Genomic DNA, 23,060 nt, shown 5'->3' on the forward strand with positions numbered 1-23,060 from the left:
CCTGCCAGACAGAATGTGCGGAACTGGGCCTGTGCTTCACACGGTTACATAATCAGAGAGGAATCAACAGACGCGGCACAGGTTACGTCATCTGAATCCCGATAACGAAGATACACACGAAGTCCATCAGCAGAATTTAAACGACGGAAGCATCCTCACTATTCCCTCTTAGTCAAAACAATAATCATGCTGCAAACAAACTGAAAAACAATAAGTATGACAGAAAACAAAAACATTGTGAATGGTTCCACTTATTAGTCAGTGTGTTATACTTTTCTGTGTCACCTTCTGTACTCGAAACTCCAACTCCGGTTGCTGGAATGAGAGGCTGAATTCCACTGTAGAGGAGTGAAATACAAATGAATGCAGTGATAGTGGGATTAAAATGAAACTGGAAAGTTCTCCCTTAATTCAGGAGCAGGCTTCGTTTCTTTAAATCTACTCCACACACGTACAGTACAACAGCCGTATCGCTATGTGTGTACGAACGAGGGATTCCATCACTCAAATGTCAGCTTTCCTCCACAGCTCCAGAAAACAGCTTTCAATTATCAGAAAAATATTCTAACATGTTGACTAGCGCTTTTTTGTATGTACATTGAACTCAGCAGCCTCTACCACAACTTACAAGAAAGAGATTTTCTTGTTTTTTTATTACTTCATTTAATCAAGCAACCGCACACCTGCATAACACAGAAAATTGGCCCCTCGGCCAGACAATGAGAGGGAACGGAAAGGATCAGCTGAAACAATCACAGGGAAGAAGGGATAAGAGAGGAAAGGGAAAAAAGAAAAAATAATATGCCGGGCTAAGAAAAGCCCAGGCAGTGGTTGTTATGGTGACGGTGCGACAAAGGAACAGCGAGCGGCGCAGGTGTCACTGCTCCTTTCAGCCGGCCTGTTACGTAAGATAAGAGCCTGTGGCCGTCCCGCTGGGCGCCAAACCGGAGAGGCCTGGCCGGGCGGGGGGGGGCTTTCACAGGCCCACACGCCCTCAAACAGGTGCTGCACTCCTCAAACGCAACGCTGACCAATTAGATCTATGTGTAGGCTAACTGTATGTGTGGGCCTGCTGCAATCCGTGTTTTAAAGACAGAACATGAATATGAACACAAGATGCAGGGAGATCTCAGAGGCTCGAGGGATCAAATAAAAACACACGAAAGAGACCCCTCATGATAGGTGCTACTTAAGCAGCTGATCTCACGCCCGTGAGCGAGGCACTTGAGCTGTAACTGCTTCAGCATACGAGCTGCACGAAGGGATACCGTGTAAAAATGCACAATTGCGCAAGTCACTGAATAAAAATGATACATAAATGGCGGTTATGTAAACGTAACAAAAGGCAACTGTGGAGCAGCACCGGGAACGAGGGCTACATTTAACCAAATGAAGGTTGAATGAAGCGCCTATTGCTTAATACAAAGGAAGAAGCCTCCTCTACAACACAGAATTATATTTAAGGGTAATTTTTCTTCAAGAAGTACACGGCATCAAAATGAAACTACATGTATAATATTGAGGGCAAGGGCAGTGACCTTTCAAACACTTGGAAAAGCATAAGTGGTTTTACATCTAGGTGTGAAAACAAAGTGAGAGCAGGCACATCATGCAGTTAGAGTCAGGGAGAAAGTTGCTCAAAATAGCTTCAAATAAATATCTGGTTTTGCTTTACTTGTCCACAACAAATTACAGTTCAAGCACTGCAGAAGAGGCATGGGGATTTTACTGAAGCAAACTAGTAAAGGGCCAATCAGCCATACTGTACAGTAGGCTATATCTAGTAATGCGAGGGGATGCCAGGAGCCATTGTATAGCCATTGTTCAGATACACTCAGCAGCATTTCAATGAACACATTTGGGGGAGCAGACAGTGTTAACTGATAGTACACCCATTGTTCAGTTAACTGCCAGCATATGTCACCAAGCACATGCTCAGTACAATGGGCAGAACACGACAACACATTGACTCTGATGGTACAGTAACTGCCAACCATCAGCATCTGCCAGCGCTGCTTCCAAATAATGACCAGCAGGTCTTATGAGTCACGGATGAAACTCAATTCTGAAAGCAGGCTGCGGAACAGTGGCTGAGGAACAGTGGCTGCGGAACAGTGGCTGAGGAACAGTGGCTCAGGAACAGCGCTCAATGAAGAAGCGAGAGAAGAAGAGAGAAAAACAGCCCGGCGTTCTTCTTCAGGTGGTTTTGTGAAATGCGAGACGCGGCCCCTGCGGACGTCATGGCGACGGGGATTACGCGAGTCGGTTATGAAAGCTCAGCCGCAGCGTGGGTGCCCAGCGCAGGTGCCCAGCGCAGGTGCCCGACGCGGGTGCCCACCGCGAGCCAGCTCACCGGCCGCCACAGCCTGGTACCCCGTATGCACACAACCAGCAGCGGGTGGCCATGACAGCGCCACACGCTTCCGCCCTATCAAACCGGGGGCCCCGTTAATACAGAGAGAGCTCCTTTTCTCCCCCTCCCCCGAGCGTGTGTGCAGTGGGCAGCATGAAAGCAATCAGCCCGCTCCAATGCACCGCAGTAATTCCCCATTTATCACTAATGCAGCGTGTGGGCCTCAGTAAGCGTAATTCCTTACTTACCAATACCGCAGCGATTGAGCCCCACTAACCTTAATTTACAGCATGCACTACCCGAGCAAATGCATCACAGCAACCGCACATCACAATTCATCATTACCGCAGCGAGTGCTGCCCTCCCACCACAACTCAATGAAGCCCTCTGACGCAGGCCTGCGATATTTAATACAGCGAGCCCTCCTAACGAAGGCACTTCCACAGGGCGGTCCGGAGAGCGCGGTACGGAGGAACCGAGGAACGTCAACAGATAAATAACAGGAGGCGAAGAGGAAAAAGATGAGCGATTCACCTTGACTGGTGCCCAGCAGGCATAATTCAGTATGCAGCGCAACCAGAGCCAGAGTGACAGTTGCCATAAATCACTGCTCACGGTTACCGCGAGCGTGCCCCAGTTCTCATTATTAATGCAAGGCTTCGTTTCAGCGATCTGCTCAAAGAGCCGGTCGCTAAGGGAGAGAAGCGCGGCGGTATCGGAGAAAGTCTTCTCCGTTTGTTATTAAAGGCGGGAGGGCTGCGGCTTTTTTTGTTAGCGTCGCTGTGTGACCAGAGGGGCACAGCAGGCGTCAGGCGTGCCTAATCAGCGGCCTTGATAAGGGCTCTGCTTTCCGACTGTACGTGCCTCCTCGCGCGCTCCGCTAACATTTTTCACAAAGCGTTCCCATTCTGACACACAGCCGCGCCGCTGGAACCAGCCCGACTCTGCCGCACAGGTGCCTCCCGAATAATTTACAACTGCGGCTCTGGGCGTGTGCATCACCGCTGCACTATTACACCCATTTAAAGGTGCGGCAGGTAAGTTCAGAGAAACAAGCAAGAGAGCTAGATTTTGAAGAAAGAGAACACCTTCCACCCCCTCCCCGCAGCTCTCCCTCCAAACACATGCACACGCGCTGCCTGAGTACTGGAGAGAGGACACATCGCGCGACCCCTTCTATCATCAGTCGGAAGTCGCTACAGTCATAGATGTTCATTTTTGGGTGGCATCTAATTTTAGCAGAACAATATCTTGGTCTTTAAAAGAAAGATGACCACACCGGTCTTTCACATCGTTTAGAAGCTAGCTAACTTTAGCCAGCTTATTGACACCAGTCACACAATCACCTCAGCTGTTTTCGCAGCTACAAGCTAATGGGTTTAATTTGATTTTACATGTAAAATGCCTTGGCTTTCATCATCTGTATGTCTTCATGTCAATTCAGGGTAAAATATAGTTTTAAAGGTTTCCAACAGAAGATGACAAGCTAGCACTGGAGTTCCGTTAGACTACTACTATAGCTATTGCTGTTTGTCACCAGTCACACACTGGGTGTTCACACTACTCTGTCACTACTTTATGTCTTTGCTTTCATGCTCTGCATTCTCAATTTCAAATGCAGTGTAAAATACAGTTTTGAAGCTTTTAAACATAAAGTGAGAAGGTAGTACCAGAGTTTCATTCAGAGGACTAGCTTATGCACTAGCCATCTCTGCAGTAACATTACCACTGTTCTGTTTTTATCTGTTTTATGAAGCTTTAACCATCTAGAAGTTACTAACACCAACTACATAGTGTGCAGGTTCTCACTTTTAAGTGCTGCAAAACACGACTTGACCCTTCTCCTACAAGTCCTTGGAAGCCCGGGAGTATGTAAGCTTTCATCAGCACTGATTCTTCAGGACAAATCAGTTACAGTACACTACCTCCCATTCACATTCACACTTCTGTCCCTCAGCTCATGGCAGTAAAATATCACTCGAGCACATCACGGCAAGTTTAGTCATTAGCATGACGTGACATCTGCCAAAATGCTCAGAGGCGACGCTGAGTTCGTTTAGACTGATTAAAAGCAGACTCTGGAGCGAAAGCAAGCGCCTGCACGGATCGGTACGCGTCCCGGGTGATGGATGCCGGTGTGGGGGGGAGAGGGTTAAGCCCGCTGAAACAGGCGCGCACACCAGCTGATGAACCTTTGACCCGCGTGTAACGGATCCCTGAGAGGCCCCACACCGCCCCGGTCACCACGCTCGCCTCAGAACTACTGACCTTAATCCCGTGTGCCAGTTACTGGATTAAACTGGGGCCCGGGACGCATGGCAGTCAGCCCCCGGGGGAGAGGGGAGGGTCGCTACGCGTCCGCGTGCGGGCGACTGAGGCGGCACAAACGCACGCCGGGGCTGTGCGCGTGACCACACGACGGTGCGCACGTATGGTGCCTACCAAAGTGCCTGAGAGTGCTTGTAAACAGCCGTTTGAAAGACACACGATTTGTAGACAAGACCACACACGCACCACTACATAGTATTACAGTCACGCCACTCAAACACTATTCACAGTCAAACTATTGTGTGCATTTTAAACAAGTCGGTTGGGAACTACAGTATGTCTGTGTACGACTAGATGATAACGCACTGTACTGCGTGTGCTTATGAATGTGTGTGCGTGCATGAGAGAGAGAAAGAAAGATAGCAAATGCGCGACAGAGAGACTATTTGTTTACGAATGAAAAAGAATGAGGGATACATTTTCGCACACGTATTTATGGATATCTGAGATGGCTGTCTTAGTCTGTGAGGCTAGACCACTCAGATCAGTGAAAGTGGATCAGAGCCCATTACAGACCTGGCACAGACACAGACCCGCTCCTCCTGCCCCCTGAAAACCAGGCGCGCGGACTGACGCCGCCGCCGCTCGGAGCCCTGAGGCAGCGTGATCAGCCTCCCACGGAGTCACGACCAAACGCCGCCTCGTCACGAACCGAAGCTCTCGGAGACGCCTCATAGAGCCGGCGCGGACTCCCGCTGTGACCCCGGCAGCGACGCGCGCGCGATTACAGCCTCCCAGCTCCCAAAAGAACGCTCGGCTCGGCAGCGCAAGCGTTCATCCGCTCGCCGGTTCTGCTGCTGCCAGCAGCGTCTGCCGCTGACGGTGGCTGGGGTCACTGCGAACGGTAATCCGGAGAGGACATCTACAGACCCATGCATCCGTGCATTCAGCAAACCAGCTCAGCTGCAACTCCTCACAGTGTTGTAATATTTTACCAGCAAAATGTCACTCGTGCTAATATGACTATCTATGGAAAGGCTGTTCTCTGAAAACTTTCTACTTAAAAAAAATAAGTATTACCACGACCACCAGTTTGTGAACTGCAATGATTTAAACTTGCATTTCAATGGTTATCCTCCAGGGGTCCCCATAGGCACTCCAACGCACCGCCAAGGGACTAATCATACAATCAAGCTTCTAATTAAGACATTAATAAAAACAATCAGTTAATCTAACATGGGGAGAGTCAGGAAGGAGGGTGAACATGGATGGAAGTTCAAATGCTGCGATAAGCATGTCTGAGCCAGTGGTCCTCACTCCTGGTCCTGGAGAGCCACAGGGTCTGTGGGCTTGCGCTGTTGCTCAGTGCCTGAGTAGCACAGCAACTGATCAGTTAAAGCAGCTGATTACACATAATTAACTCAGGTCACCTGGTTTCCTGGGTCTGAATCAGTCATTGCTCTTAAGAAAAAAAACAAAAACCAGCAGTCTCTGTGACTCTCCAGGACAAAACCTAACATGCCCCTGCACAAGATTTTAAAATACTGTAGCATGTCCATGGAAGTAAGTAATCAAACTAAATTTTATATGAGTGTCGCTTGTAAACATTGCTGTCAATCATTGTCAGCTTAATTAGTGGCAATTACTTTATCAGCTTAGATTACGAGGTGGAGCAAATGGGTTAACTGCTTGAGAAGTGGCTTGACAGAGGCTACTGTGACCTCTAGCTGGCAGAGGACTGAAATACCATGCGAGAAAACAAGGGGAGACAAACTGGTGGCCCTATTTATTACCCATTTATCTCCCAATTTAGAATGAGAATTGTATTGGTAGACCACCCCATGACTGCAACATCCTTCATCAATTCAAGTGTGTGTGTTCTAGCATTAGCCAGCTGCTGCTTCCCAGCTGTTCAATGATAACTCTTTACTTATCCAGACTACATGAAAGACATTGGACTGATGATTATTGATTTATATTTTTTTTTTTTTAAAGAAAAAGACGCCAATTGGCACATCTTGGCTCATCATCTAGCCCAGGCCAGGGTATTTGCTTCCACACTAAAGGATAACAATCAGACTTAATGACAGTGATGTAACCGATACACTGCAACCGATGGTTACTTGTACACAATGAGGGACAAAGCATCGGGCTGCCAGACCCTTGGGCGGAAGCTACGGCGTTGAGAAGCAGCCCTGAACTCCACAGAGCCGGGGGAGGGAAGGGAGAGGAGGGGAGGGGAGGGGAGGGGGCACCAAGCCCCTGCTTTCATAAGTGCTTTACGTAACGGCAGCCGCTGTGACATCCGCGGAGGCTAACGCGCGCGCTATTGTCACCGCAGCCGCGGCGACAGCGGCACCCCGACCGGACGGGAGCGCCAACAGCAGGGAACGAGGAGCCCGGGCGTCACGGCCCGGAAGGGAACGTCAGCTCCCCCTCCGATTTTAAACCCGCGACCGCCCCCCCATCCGCGTCCCGTGTCCCCGGAGCACAGCGAGCGTGCATGAGGGGGACAGGGATTAATTATAGCCCTCCGCTGCATCAAAAGCTCTTACACAATCAAGAGAGCGAGAACACAGAGGGACCGGGAGGAGCCGCGCGCGACGCTCGGCGGAGAGGGGGAAGAGACAGAGAGAGCGCCACTGCAGAGGAGTTCAGAAACGGTGACATCACTTCACAAAGGAAGCGAAGCCTGTTAGCTGAATTCCAACTCTGTCAACGCCAGGCGCCTCATGAGAGGAGAGGTCCCGGAAAGTGATGATGCAACACGACTGATTTTGTTTTCATATTTTGGGGGGAGGGGGGCTTCCTCCCATTGAGGGATAGATGGGCAGGGGGTCAGAGGTCGTGTCAGAGTGCTGGGCAGTGACACAGCACTTTCACAGGGTGACAGCCTGAGAAAGACGCGAACTGACAACCGCAATACACACCACTGTCCAGAGGATACCTTTATTCACTTACTTTTATCAATATGCAGTCACTTCATTCAACTGTTGGGACAGCTGGGGCAGTTTAAAGTGGTTAAACAGAATGGGTATGTATGTTCAAAGTTCAAAGACAAACTCAAAGAATTCCATTCATACAGAACCTCTGCATTCAAAGGACAAGGAGTTTCACCCTGTTAGCCTGTTCCTTGGTGTTCCTCTATGGTCCTGGAGGACTGGGGACGAGCCCCCTTCCTGCTCTCGGTCATTAACCCCGTAATGCCCGGCCGAGCTCCCCCGCCAGCCGGGGGCCGGAGGCAAGCGTCCGTCTCCGTTGGCAGCGGTGCTGCATCTGGGAGAATCTGACTAGGACTTCCCCGACTGACTGGCTCCAGTGACGGGGGGGGCGGGGGGGCGGGTAGGCGATCCGACGAGGCACGCTTCAGAACAAACACTCCCAGACACAGCAGCCTGCCAGAGGCCCTGGAGGTGTCTCCAGGCAAGGCGCAGAGCGTTCTAATCTCAGCCCCCACACAGTCTCCCGCCCACGAGGACCGCAGTCATGAAAGGCACCCAGCAGACTCCTAAAACAATCCTCTAAGACGCCAAAATTACAGGCCTTGGGATTTTGGCAGTTTAAAAAAACCATCAATGCATCATATTTCTATATGGAACAAAGCAGAGAGAAAAAATACAATTCTACAGCACACATTGATAAGGTTTTACTACAACAAACCAGGACCCTCTGTTTGGTTACGTGCAATTATATAACTGTGCCAGGTTACTGAGAAACAAAAACATACATACTTTTTGCTCTCTACTGTAAGCAGCACTATGCTAGGATCTTGAACCAGCCGCAGCCTTAACCACTGACTCAATGCTGTTTGTTCTTGAACCAAGACTTTAACAAAGATGGGCATGACTTTATATGAGGAGTGAAGACTAACTAAAGAGGGAGTGACTGGGAATCACACCCAGAACCTACAGGAGAGAACAGGATCAGACAAACGGGAGAAAACAAGGAAAGTATCACTGACAAATGAAAGGGAATGGCTTGTCTGTAGTGTACAAACAGGAGGCAGCTGAGAGCATGTTAGTGTTCCCAGAGCGTACCACAGGGACCTCACTGTTCAGTCTGTATTTCTGAAGCAGTTTACTCCTCTCACTATTCTCTCCATGCGCCAGAGCTTCAGAAGAGCTGCAGCTTCAAACACATACAACCCCCCACTACGCCACATGCACAGAACTGGACCAACAATGGCAAAAAAATAAATAAATAAATAATTGATTAGTGTCAGTTAACGCACTGTTCCTGGATCAGTTACAACCTTTCACAGAATGAACGGCTGGGGATAGGCTGAAGGGAGGGTGAGCTGATCCTGGATTGGTGGTGGCGGCCCATGAAAAGGGTCCTGAGAGAGCCTGAACACAAACAGACACGGAACACTGCCATGGAGCGCCAGAACATTCCAGGGGACCCATATGGAGAGGTCAACATTGCAGACAGGGTGCTTGTATTTTTCATGCACTTCTGAACAATCTGTGCTTTTTACAGTTTGAGACAACACACAGACACATGAAATTATGAGATGCACAGATGGGTATACAAGATAAACAATACACAGCAAATAAATAAATAAACAAATAAATAAGGATAAAAGCTTGACATGGGGTTTAGATTATGGCTACACAATTCAAATTGAGTTTAAGCCGTGTTTTGCAGTAATGCAATTACCTGTAATTAGCATTCCAGTTTAACAATAGTTTAAATAAATTGTAATCTGCCTGATTGCGGAAAACAAGGCTACCGTGTTATTTAGGCCTAATTAAAGTAAAACTAAGGAACGATGTTTCCCTGACAGCATGAGGACACACGCCACCCGCCCCTCTCCCACCCCCCACCCCCCCACCCCCGGGCCTCAAACACCTCCACTGTGTGACTAACTCAGCTGTCCACCTGCCCACCTAACAGCAGCACACCTGTACAACAGCTACTCAATTCCACATCACTGCCTACCACATTTCAAACAACAATCTGCATCTTTACAGGTGGGTAAAGCATGAAAACGCCTCTGCAGATCCTTCAGAAGTTTCCACGGAACATGCTGCTAACAAAGAACAAGTTGTACAGTCACATCAAAGAAGTTTGTTACGATTATTAGCGCAAATAGATGTTTTCAGGAATTCTCCTGGTTTCTAAATTATTTTTACAGGCCAGGGTCAAATGCATGTTAACTACACATATGTAGCTGGTTCATTAATGAACTGTGCTTTCTCATGCAGGCTGGGCCAGCTGCATCATCCTTTACGATATGGCATTGAAATAATCAAAGCAGCAGTTCTCAAATGATCTAAGTCAGATCTGTTTACCTCACCTTTCTCCTTCTGCTGCGGTTGTATTTTTTCCTTCCAGTAAGACGACAAAACAAAAGGCAGCCCAGTTTGTGGAGGGAGGTCTATGCCAAAGAGTGTGAGTGAAAACATCCTGAATATTCATTCCCAAGCATCATATACACAACTTCTGCGTGGCCTATGGTTGGCCAAGCCAGGCAATACCTGGGTACACAAGCCCACAAAGTCCAACTCAGGCCAGAGCTGAGGGGATAGGAACTCTAAGAAAACTCTGCCTCCACCAAGGCAATGCTGAATCTGGACTGTGCAAAGCATTAGTCTGACTCACTATCACAGCCAGCTCACTGTGCGTTTGTATTAATGTCCTGCACACTCCACACTGAAGCTGTACCTGCGCTTCCGTACAGTCTCTGAGCAGCCTCCCGAACCCCAACCACCGGCCCACTCACCAGGGGCTTCATCCTCGTCATCTCCGTCATTCTCGTCGTCCTCCATCTCCTCCTCCTCCTCCTCCTCCTCCTCTTCCAGATCCTCTTCCTCCAGGTCGAGCTCCATATCGCTCCCTGAGTTTGCCTCTTCAGACATGGCACCCCACAATTCTCTGTGAGCATTACCTACACATCCTCAGGGCTTCTGGTCTCCTGCAGGAACATGCACACCAAGCATTACTCACCATGTATATACTCACACCCACGCACAGTAACTTAACTAGGTCCATCAGTCTGTCTCTCCCCGTTTTCTCGCATGGCACTTAAGTCCTTATCCTAAGTTGATAAATTAATTGGCACTAATTAAGCACAGACAATAATTGACAGCGATGTTTAAATGCCACAAGAGTTAAATTCAGTTTTATTACTTACTAACTTGGACATGCTGCAGTATTTTTAAATGTTGTACAGGGGCATGGGAGGTCTTGTTAGAAGCAGTGGCAAATGCCCAAATTAAAATTGAGAGCAGCTATATAACATTTAACTTGCACAAATAATTTAATTTAAAAATGTATTCATGATTCAACTAATTAACTAATTATGGTCTTCAATCAAGACTTAAGAAGAATCAAGTGTCTTAGTGGTGGGCTAAAACAAAAACCTGCTTTATATGGATGCATTTTTCTTTTTACTGCAGTGATGCTCAGTCCTGGTCCAGGACAGTCACAGAGACAAACACACAAAATGGGCAACTCTGACGGTAGTTATAGCATCTCTAGGATCACACACACCTGAATGGCACAAACTCAGAAAGCACCGATATTGCTCTTTCCAATACCGTGATCACCAGCAAGACGGAATAACAACTTCATCTGACCACTTAAGAGAGGTGAAGTGCTGATAAGTGTTTATTGCTTGACCTCAAGCGTATTAAAGAAACTGAGACTGAAATCTGGAAACAAGTCGCACAGCCACAGCGTAACCAGGTCTCAGTCTTTCTCCTGCCTCTGCCCTCCACTTGCCCCAATCATTTCACCCATTCTGTCATGCCACCGTGTGTGTGCAACATGGCACAAAAACAAATGTCCAAGCTTTGCTTACATATAGGCCTACATTTTAGAACTTTGCATGGAGAGACCCAGACGCGTACGTCGGAAACATTTGAGTTTCAAACGCATCAATGCCAGACAAATGAAAAAAATCAAAATTGCCCTAAAATCTTATGAAGATCAGCACCCTAGCTAATGAACAAATGTGATATCATGAGAGGAAGAGAAGGGGTGACCAGTGAGAGAGCCAATGAGGGGAAAGAGAGAAAAAAATGAGGCCACAGGCAGAAGAGCAGGAGGTTGGATCGCAAGAGACACAGATGAGCGAACGGATGAAAGAGTGAGAAAAGGAAGAAGGGCTGAGAGGAAGAGGAGAGGAACAGACGGATGCAGAGCGGAGGAGTGAGACGACCCTTAGCCCGTCTGCTACCCGCAGTATAAACTGTCCTGTCAATCCTGCCGCTGCAAATCAGCGCTGGGGCTGCAGGACGCTGCGGCAGTACAGCGCCCTGCCCATAAATCAGGAGCGTGGGGGGGCGTGCATGCAGGGGCGTCAGGGTGGGGGGGGGGGCGTGCAGGCAGGGGCGTCAGGGTGGGGGGGGGGGCGTGCAGGCAGGGGCGTCAGGGTGGGGGGGGGGGGCGGCAGGCAGGGGCGTCAGGGTGGCGGCGGCCGGGCCCCCTGCGGACGCCCAGCGCGTACAGGAACATGCGGGCCGGACCAGAGGGAATCGGGGGGTGACGGCGGTTACATAAGCGCGCTGCCCACTGTTCCACCACAGAGCCTCCTCTGTCATCGCCGTGACGACCTGTGACCGCGAGCCCTCCGCGTTTCCGCGCTCCACAAGCGTTTTATTGAGGTCTTCCCTCGAGGAAGTGGTGAGCAAACAGGCCACGCTGCCCGAGCCAATGGATTCCACACCTCTTATGTAGGGGAAGTGAATCAGACGGCAGCAGTAATGCTACTGACACACCGTGACCCCTGACACAGGAAGTTACCCATGCTGAACCGGATGCAGATACATATGATAAACTCCAATAAACAATACCTGTATATATTTACCTCTGATAAAAGAAAATCAAAGCATGGGCTTACATGTGTACTATTTCATGACATACCAGCCTGAATGACTCAGTAATACATTAACTGACTTTGGAAGGTCTTATTAAAACACACACGCATCAAAATATTGCTAAGACAAACGCCTAATACCTGAAGCTTAAAGTACATGTGGGACCTCCCCAGTTAGACATTTAAAAGCTCAATAGGAACCATAAGCCTGACATTAAGTCTTTCTGCTCATATTTAGAATCCCTTTTCCCAATGGAGACTTCTGGGTCCTTTATGTAATCGTGGCCCACAGACAGGCATAATGACCCATCCAGAGAGGAGGAAGTGCCAATTTACTGGCTGCACCACTCCCCTCTCCTCTCTCCCCTGGTCCTCCCTGCCAGCCTCCAGCCTCCAGCCTCTGCTTACATAACAGCAGGTGCAGTGAAGAGGCCCCACCCCCTCCGCCTTCCCTGCAACAGCCACTGTCCAGCCCCACACACCCGCCAAACATTATCCACACATCCTCCAGCATGCACACAGCTAGCACACGCACACAGACACAGACACAAACAAACACACACGCACGCACACAGACACACACACAGATATGTCTTTGATTCCATACAAGTACGGGTGCTGGTGGGTGTTACATGGCATGGTACTGTAGCCATCTAATTCCACACATAAATACACTGACTCAGCCACCTTCAATTGCACTCATGTACCCAGACACATAGCCCAGGTGGAGGGAGGTGGGTTTAACCCCAGCCTGCACCCCCCAATCCAGTTCTACTCCCATATACTTATCTCACTCTTAAATACAACTCTGCCAGTGAAACGCACACTAGAAACACACACTGATCACACACAACACTAAAACACACAATCATACGTATAGACATGTATCCCAACTATTTCAAAGGAAGCTTACATAACTCAATTTCCACCGCCCCTCCCCCCACACACACGCCGCAACACCACACACACCCCTCTCCCTCCTTCTCTCTCTCCCTCTCTCTCTTTCTCTCTCATGTTTTTTGTTCTGCCGAGAAAATTCCATTCCATCACCCGCCGCCCCCAGCTGCAAGCCCACCTCCCCCAGTCAGGCTGTGACTCATGGGAAAGCTCCCAGTTGTTTTGGTGCTGAATATGGCTTTGTCTCCCTCCTGCGCGCGCGTCGCTCCGCGGTAATGCCGCTGACGTGAGCCACATGCTCAGTAACCGGGGTGGGCTCGGGTGCATCCGACTGCTCCAGCGCTCTGGGAATCCGGAGAACGGCCGGGGGGGGGGGGCACTTGGGACATGACGCATGCAGATTTTCTTCTGCGCAGAGCGGTGGGGGTTGAATGGTGCGTTTCATTCCACTAACGGATAAATGCTGCACCGGTTTGTGACACTTCGCATCAGAACCAGCCATTGAAACCTACTCAACGTGTCTCCTCGCCTTGTGCTTGTGCCGAACAGCACAGGCACAAACGAGCGAGTAAACAGTCCTTCTTTAGAGCCAAACGGACAGCACAGCCAGCAAAACCCCAGAGCGATAAACACCGGGGCCTGGAGCAGAACCCTGACCACGCTACTACAGACCGAGGCCAGGAAGCCTGCAGGGCACAACTGGCCCCAGCGCCGCCCAGGGAAATGCAAGTGAACTGATGGAGGAGCAATGGAGCCGGTCCTACAGACGCAGACGGGTAATACTGCTGAGCGAAGAGATGCTGTTCACAGGAGCATATGTTAACGCACGCACGCTAAAAACGTTCTGCAGACTGCACAGCAGTGGAACTAACAGAATCTGTATTTTTACACTGGCCTTGATGGTGGCAATGTAAGCTATGCTGCCTTTGTTTTCTGTTGTTCTGAAGAGCAGAGCAAGATCAGCATGTTTTGCTCTTGTGGTTGCTACATTCAATACGTATACAGATCCCAAGAACTCCAAGCTCCTTGTTGTGTAAAGAGGTTATCAAAGCAACCCATTCAAAATACAGAATATAGGTTTTTTTTACGAAATGATGTTACAGGTTTCTGCTTTCAATAATAAGATACTCAAAGGCTAGGCTCTTTTCTTTTCTCCAACTTCAAACACAATCATTTTTTTGCCTCTAGGCATACTTTTCAAGACTTCAAAAGATGCCACTGATCACCCCGCTTCCAAACTGTTCCAGGTAAAAAGAACTGAATTTTAAAAAAACTTAAAATAACCATAACAGCCTGTTCAGAAGGGTTCTCATCATTATTCAATTAAGCTTTTATATAACTGAAGCTCAGTAACCATACACTGTGCAGCAGAAGCTGTTACATGAATTAGGCTACCCAGCCTTCACTTCACCAAAATATTTTATTTTAATATTCATTAGCAAAACTGGGCCATGTTAATATACTTTTATAAAAAATAGCAATAAAGACAATGAAAGTAAATTCCACTTGGGGGGGGGGGGGGGAAGACAGAGAATCCCAAGTGACGGACAGAAAAAGCTGTTTATATTCTTCTGAACATCCAACTCGCCCAATCCTTTGGGTCTTCATGGTAAATTACCCTGGGAAGATCAAACACAGCACTGAAAAGGACAACACAAATCTCATTATGTAGGCGGATACAAAAAGAACAAAACAAATAAAATTACATTTCAAATTAATTCCTAAATGAGGCAGATGAACTCCATTTTCCTGACTTTGAACTGCCTCCAGTTTCTCTTTGTAAACCACACACACGCACATAATCATACCAGGGTTGAAAATGTGTGCGTGCACCCCAAGGGCACTAATTGTTCCATTTATGAAAAAAATTCAAGATCCAATTACAAACGTATAAATCAATAACATAGGTAGATAAAGAGCGCCTGTTGGAAAGATTTCATTTTAAATATGGCTGAACATGCAGGGTTTCCCTCAGGAAAGCAGCTAGTGGAGGGGGAAGCGCCTCAGAGGGTAAGCAGAGGCAGAGTGAAGTGTTGAGCCGCGGTGTTCATAGCCTTCCCCCTCCTGACCTGACCTGGTGAAAACACTTTTCCAATTTTGTTAAGTGGTGTCGCCGAGCCTTTTTCCCCTCCCATGGAAATCGAAGAGGTCTCATTGATTTTTCTGCGATGTTTGCGAAGGTGCTCGTGAATTCAGAGGAGGTGCAGCACCTCGGCCATTAATACCAGGGGGAAACCCTGCTGTGCTTAGCAGTGGAAGCTGAAAACTGCAGTGCAATGAAAGCTTTATCTATCTTACGATGGGAGACACAGACAGGCGCCGAGCGGAACGCCAAAGGGGCCAACTTATCTGCCAAGAGACAACGCTTTGGTCTCGCACTCTAAAAACACAGCGAATACCATCACCCGTCCTGAGGCACAAGGACTGCCTTGCTCGTTTCAGGAAGGGTCAACGGAGGACAATGCCATCTGAAGGAAAGGAACTCCCTCAAGAGACAAAGAGTAGTTTGTTGTCTGGCTACCTGCCATGCTTTCGAGAAGACAAAGGGATTTGATACCGGAACAGTGAGTGACAGCTCAGCAACACAGGCGAGAATTCCACATTCCACAGTACAACCAGGCTGCAGTCTCAGCCTCAAGGGCAGACGACGGCGGACTTGTTGATGTGACGCGAATAAGGGTTTCATTCCAGCGGTTTGCACAACTCTCCTTCTGAAACCTGTTCCACAGACAGAAAGAGTTAAAGCCAGCGTTTCACCTCCGAACATAGGGAAAAAAAGAAAATAATAACAAGGAGCCCACTAAAATGAAAGACAGCTGCTTGCATAAGCTGCATTACATAAGACCAGGGTAATGCAGCTATTACTTACAAGTAAAGTTATACAAGATACAGGCTATACTAAAACACAGACAGACACACTCTCTCTCTGTCTCCTGCTCCATATCTCTCTCGCTCTTACACACAGTTCTGCTGCACACACTGTTCCTGCAGGTGATTACACAACACTGCAGGAAACTCAACAGATAAAAAAGTCCTTTGTGAACATGAAAATCCCCCCAGACCCCCACCCCTGCATAAATGCCACTCTGTGATGTCCTGTGCTGGGGACTTCAAGGACAGAGCAGGGTCTGCAGGACAGTGGGCATGCTGATGACCACCGACTCCTTCTCCTCACCACTCCCACTCTCCACATGTAGCCTACACCATTTACAAGGAGGGTTATAACCAACGCAATTTTTCAGAAAGCTGTGAAAACAAGCAGATTCGCACGGTGGTAACCAGTGGATACTCAACCTCACTCGCATTGGCTGCTTGGAGCAGAAATGCCAATACTCATCACACGACATACTTGCAACTAAGGTCACCTTGGCCAAATCCTGTTAGTGAGTTTTGACAAAAATCTAACTAAAGACTTTAGAACGGTTTTGGGGGGCATGTATACCTCCTCCTCAAATGTAATAAGGCAGTGCTTAGGCGACACAGCGGTGCTTTAAAAGCACTTAAATGCTCCACTAGTATTTGCTATGGGGCTTGTAATCTGCTGTGGATCCTGACAACCTGATTATTTTAGAAGCATCTTCAATTCACAGAGAAATGATTAATGAACACCTACAGAATGTATGGTTCTAGCCCCCCGTGTAATGTTAAAAATGTGATACTGGACACCAAAAAAATTACGATCAATCGGATTTCCCTTTTCCCAAAGCTGGAGTAAAACAAAAACATTCTCTGAAGAACTACAGATGAAATACTGCTCGCCACTGGTGGGTCTTAAACATTCTGTTCGCAAACGCACAGAAGAAGCCTACGTCATTCATCAAACTTCAGCTAGGACACAACAACAGCAAGAATCTAGAGAAAGATTATCTGCTCATCAGACGCCTTTTCACAGAATGACTTAAATATTTTACCTACGTACACTGCATGTCTACGCATTACAAATACACACACATATTGTCAACTTTTCATCTGCTTTAAAGAAAAATAGACTAGTCACCCTTTACTTCTCTGGAACTAAGGGTGCTCTAAATATAGGCCTAATTGTTCTAAAGTTAAGCTTAATCTTTATAGCCTAAATCCTTACTGCCTCCACTCACTGTAAAACACAAGCTTCAAAAATAGAAAGAAGTAACTATAAATATCTTGGCCAATACCTTCTATTAAAAGCACATGGTGCCAGATTAGGCGAATCACTTTATGCAGTACAGTCCCTGTTCTGTACTGGCTGTCCTCTGAATAGCCTACCAACACTTTCATGGCTTCAGTTACACCCCAGGGTCAACCCTCACATTAGAAGACTTCCTTTAATCCTTCCCTAGTCCTGGCCCATCTAACCAGCCTATTACCCATCACCAGCAGACACAACCACACCCTGCCACCCCCCCCCCCCCCCCCAGGTTGAAAGCAGTTTCACTGGGACCTACTGGCATGCCTCTGCCCTGCGAATCATCTGAGCACATCAGCCCACAGCAAAGTCTGTGTCAATGCAAGGTAAAACTGCATAGCCACAGCACCACTGTTCTCTGAGAGCAATTCAGAGTCAACCACTGGTGCTTCAAAATGCTTGAAATGCCTCTCTCATTCACATGGGGTGATGTGGTTGGCATTTTAGATGATGATAGAGGGTTTTTTTTTTTACTAAATACTTTTGGTGACAAGCTTCTGTAGTCTGCTTTTTTTATGAGTACTAACATGCAGAGACAGCTGTTGCACTGAAATCTCTACTTCAGACAATGAGAGAGACAATGCACATTTGCCTGACAATGCCACACAATACTGAAACTGAAGTAAGTGCAATGGAGGTCTGATTTCCTGTACGTACGATTCAACAGATCAATCTTACCACACATCCTAGAATGACGACCGGAGACAAAAGCCTGCAGTTTTAACCACAAAATAACAACAGTGACAAATAAACAAAAAGTTAAAATGGCAGAAAACATTTAACACTACAAGGCCATCTGTGATCCTCTCTGAATCAACGATTCAATGATTAAGTTATTCCAGAAATATTAGTATACATTTGAATAAACTACACAAAGGGTGCATGTAAAAGGAGTATGTAGGTTAGTTTCACAGGCAGGAAGGTAAACGTGAGAGAACCAACAGCTTCAGCCTCAAATTAGCCTCACAGTGTTCCACTCTATGAGCCTTCTCTGGGAACAGAACGAAACAACCTCTGATGCCAAGTGCCAGCTCCCAATGTTCCAGCCAAGAGGCAGTTCCCAGCTGAAGCTACTGAGAGACTATGCTTCAAGATCACACTGTTACACCAGCTCTTAAAGTTACAGGTCTTCATACTTCTTTCCTCAATAAATAAATAAAATCAAAATCAGATTTACAGACAAACCGAATCACATCGTCTTGGCACAGCACTGCGTAGAGATGCTTTAGACAAGCTTCATCATGTCAAACCACTGACAAATCACAAATGTCCCACTCCTCAAGCAAAAGAGAGAGTACTGCCGGCCAGTAGCTTCAGCTGAATAGAACATGCTCTGCATGGGCAGCCGCAAAGGCAGCTTCCAACTCAACAGCGCACACTCACAAGGGACAGGAGCCAACAGCCTGGCTTCCTGGTGCGGCTTTTCAGAACGAGCCGTTCCGGGTTTAAGGTGGGAATTTCAAACAGGGGAAGAGTGTAAATGCAGGGAAAGATGGTCTTATGTTTTGACTGTGTCACCCTGCTGGTGGGTGCAGGTGAGCTTCTAGCAGAAAAGTACCAAAAAGCTGTGCTACCCTACATTTACACTTTTAAGACATCTGATAAGAATCTGTTTTACTGTTCAACATCCAAATGGACAAAAAGTCATTGCATTAGTGAGATGGAGCCTGTGGCAGATTTTGAACCAAATTTGAGTACTTACTCTGCATACTATTATTGCAAATATGGTCCATAGATCGTGAATTCATACACAGTTGGATGGGTCGCATATCAAAAATGGACAGCGGGTAAAAGATTTGGGTTCCAAAAATGAATTGGATGACAGCAGTAGTGTAAAACTTGATACGGCAGCTCAGAGATACAGCCCAGCCCATCCCCCTACAGACTCAGAGTGTGGCTTGATCATTCCACTCACTCACTCACACACACTAGCAGGTCAAGCTGTGGGGAGAGAGCGCAGTGTTCCTGGCCATGAATGACTCCTCTTGTGCTCTTTCCATCCCACTGCGACTGCTTTAGCCTACTTTCCAGCAACCTTCTGCACAACATTCAAACAGTACAGTAATGAGTATTATGATGAAATATTATTGTATTGCAAATCATCATTCACTACGGAACACAATGCAGGTAGGGTCTGTAGTTAATGTGTAGATACAATGTTGTTAACCGCAACAACTGACAATGAATTGCCAAGCAAATTAAAATAATAACTTTACATGACTCCTAATGGAATAATGAAATATCATTTTATTTCTGCGCACAGCAGCAGTTTTCAGCCTGGACCTGGGGGACTCTGGTTTATTTTGGTTTTTGCTACAGTTCTACAATTAAGGTAGCAGAAAGCATCATTACATTCTTCATTTTCCCTTAGGTCTACTACTGGACTGGACTGCAGGTTTCATTCCTGGCTATTTGCTTCAGCCTGTATTCAAACAAAATTGGTTGATAACTTAAAATCAAGTGCAAGGGTTGTCAAGTGCAAGACTTTGTCTCAGCACTCACTCATTTTCCACAAATGGTTCATTTCAGTGACCAGTGGAAAAACACATTACATTACATTACATTCATTTGGCAGACGCTTTTATCCAAAGCGACGTACAAAAGTGCATTTTCATGATCGTAGACAACTGCTGAACACGGGTTGAATCACCATTCAATAGACACTAAATGTGCCTAAAGGATAACAAGGGATAACTGGTTGTTACAATTCAGGGGTTCCAACTGTGGTTGGAAGGAAAATCAGAATGCAGAGGGGTCCTCCAGTACTAACTGTGTGAACACCTGGTATAGAGAATTCCTCTCTGTACCTGGTAAGTTAAACAAACTTGCAAAATGTGCTTATAGTCAAGGAACCAACACAGGAACTGTGGAATTGCCATGACTTCCCTCGCCATGCCATAGGACCATGCCACTCAGTGCTGACCTACTGGTTTCACTTTATGCTTGACGGTTAACTGACTGATTGATGTCCAGAGATTCCACCGGCTTGGCGTCCCAGGCGCAAATCAGACCATGATAAGTGGGGGAGAATGAGAACCAGGAGTAACAGACCTCCTGCCTCTTGTCAGTGTTTTGACTGAGCTGATTAATGGACATTAGCACGTGTCAATATCAAAGAGCATACACGTTCGGGTAAAAGCCGAGTAAACCATTTCAGCCAGAATATATAAAAATAAATAAAATAAACAGGATATTTCTCCTATTATGGTTGTTACTTTACTCAGTTAAACTATCAAAGATTCTTCACATTACTATGAACGGACTTGGCAGCGAAGTAAACTGGCTAGCTAAACAAGTTATGTGCAGCTATTTACGTTCCTTAACCCACAGCTCTTGGAAGACCAATGAGATTTTGTAGAAATACATCCAGCTACAAACATCTGTTTTGTTATAGGTAGCTACTGTATCTATTACTGGCCAGCTAACGTTAGCGAACTAGAACGCCTTGTTCTCATGTGCGACATTGATCATGTCAATTATTCCAAGACTTACTGAGCTAAGCTATATCAATATACACACGTGTGCACCAATGTGGCTGGCTTGATAAGTAACGTTATGTACAGTTTACGATGTTTGAAAATAAAATAAAAAATGCTGCATCACTAGCTAGTGTTCTAGCTAGTGTGCTTTGAATCGCGAACACAAAAGGAATTCTGGTGGCTAGCTATATCCCTAGTACTAAGACGACTAGTTTTCTAGACAAGTCGACAGACAACTAGCAAGATAGTTAGCTTAACTAGTTAACAAGCCACATCGATGTGGTCCACACGATATCGATAGCTAAGTGCAATGTTTTTATTTCCTGTTTTCTCGTTCTATCGTAATCTCTCAATTTGTACAATCACACGTTTCATAACCTGATTACTACCACAATGCAATACCAAATGCAGACGGCGTACTGTGTAGCTTCTGGTGCTAGCAAGGCTAATATTAGCGTCTATTGTCCAGAGTTGACATCACTTAGCTTCAGAGCTAACATTAACGGTGTCTAGCTTAGGAGCTAACGTTAGATCAGAAAAATGCCCCAATGCCCAAATCATACTTTGATCGTAATAATTTTAAAAATGTACAAATAAGGTTAAACTGTTTCCTTACCTCTCACAGTCGCTATGCAAGCCCCTCTGAAGCTATTTTATAATTTTTGTTTTTGTTAACCAGCAAGCTCTTTTATTTGTTTCACCAGTTTCTTCAAGAGCAACAGCGAGAACGGTCCCCTTTAGGAATAGAAAACACGAGTTCGAGAGTTCCGGGCACGCGCGACCTTCTTGAAATCAGCAGCATTTGGAGCAGTTGTAGTGAGAAACATGGTTTAGAATTCACAACGTCTGTAACTTTTTTTTTTTGTTAAGTAAGAAATGCTTTTTGGATAGCCAGGAGGTCACATTGCCAATATAGTGTTAATATTCACATTCAAATTCCAGAAATTAGGCATCAAATATTATAGGTAGGCCGACAGTAGTTTCTAAATCCCTTTGTGAAAGTGTACTTTATTTAATAGGGGTGCAATTCATACTGGCTACACTAAAGTTTTGGGCAGAGACCACAATCTGCATTTCATCCAGAAGTTCTAATCTATGTTTACAGTATCCCTGTTGCTTTATATTAAATATTCATTAGTGGGAGGTATGTGTTAATTCACATTATCTTTCATCAGTGAAAAGATCTATACATCTTACCAACAGAGGTACTTGGTTGATCTTTAGCTCAGTTCCAGACTTCCTCATAGCAATGATAATCTAAGTAGGAATTAATAACTGAGTGTTTTACAGAGGCATCCCCTACCATAACATTCTTCTGAGCCAGATAATGTGGTTTTCTCAGTTGACTGCCCTGCCAAAATTCCAGAATAGAACGTGCAATGCTCCCAATGACTTTCTGTAGAAGAGATGCTGAAAGATATTCTTGCTAGGTCACCATCAGAATTGAAATTTAGCAATGGAATGGTCAGCCCACCATAATTCATGCCACTCTTTCTGGCTTGAAAGAAGAAGACTTCAACTGAGCAGGGCATCCCATGGATATATGTGCAATGTCATCAGCCTACATTTAATTGGTCCAAGTCTCCAACCCTATAGGCCAAACTGAGACTGCCGTGCTCAATATTACTAGGTTGTAAATGAACAGTTAGTAAATGATGGAAGAAGTGCTTGGACTGACTTAAATGGGAGCCTGCAATACAGTCACTGCTCTCCCAGAACTCTCAGTAGACAGGATCAAAAATCCTATGGAAATTTGAAGACTAAAGAACAGAAGACTGTGCACAAAAGACTTTGAGTTGGTACTCATGGGGTAGACTCGATTTCCACAAAGAATATCCAGAAATAAAAGCTACAATATATTAGACAGTCTTAAATATGTTTTCAATCTCTGTTGCTTTTGGGATATTTTATCCAGATGTTTTAAATTGACTGAATATTTGAATGTCATGTCAACATTAATCTGACCAGATCAAACGGAGTGTGCAAGATGGTGATCAGCAAAGCAGGCAGAGGAATCAAGACTGAAATGCTTTCACGGAGCAAGGCAACACCGTGTACATATATAATTTTCATTTG

General features: G+C 46.4%; 1 protein-coding gene across 1 annotated transcript in view; it reads right to left on the reverse strand.

The window, feature by feature from the left end:
• LOC135234086 (helicase ARIP4-like) overlaps window positions 1-21,755 on the reverse strand; it is a 53,831-nt gene extending 32,076 nt beyond the window's left edge. Inside the window, exons 1-2 of the mRNA XM_064298240.1 lie at window positions 21,601-21,755; window positions 10,347-10,538 (exon numbers count right to left, since the gene is read on the reverse strand). Coding sequence (XP_064154310.1) covers window positions 10,347-10,482 — 136 coding nt within the window. The 5' untranslated portion in view covers window positions 10,483-10,538; window positions 21,601-21,755. The remainder of the gene's footprint in view (window positions 1-10,346; window positions 10,539-21,600) is intronic.
• Between the last annotated feature and the right edge of the window lie 1,305 nt (window positions 21,756-23,060).

The sequence above is a fragment of the Anguilla rostrata genome, chromosome 11, assembly GCF_018555375.3.
Source record: "Anguilla rostrata isolate EN2019 chromosome 11, ASM1855537v3, whole genome shotgun sequence".
Lineage (NCBI taxonomy): Eukaryota > Metazoa > Chordata > Actinopteri > Anguilliformes > Anguillidae > Anguilla > Anguilla rostrata.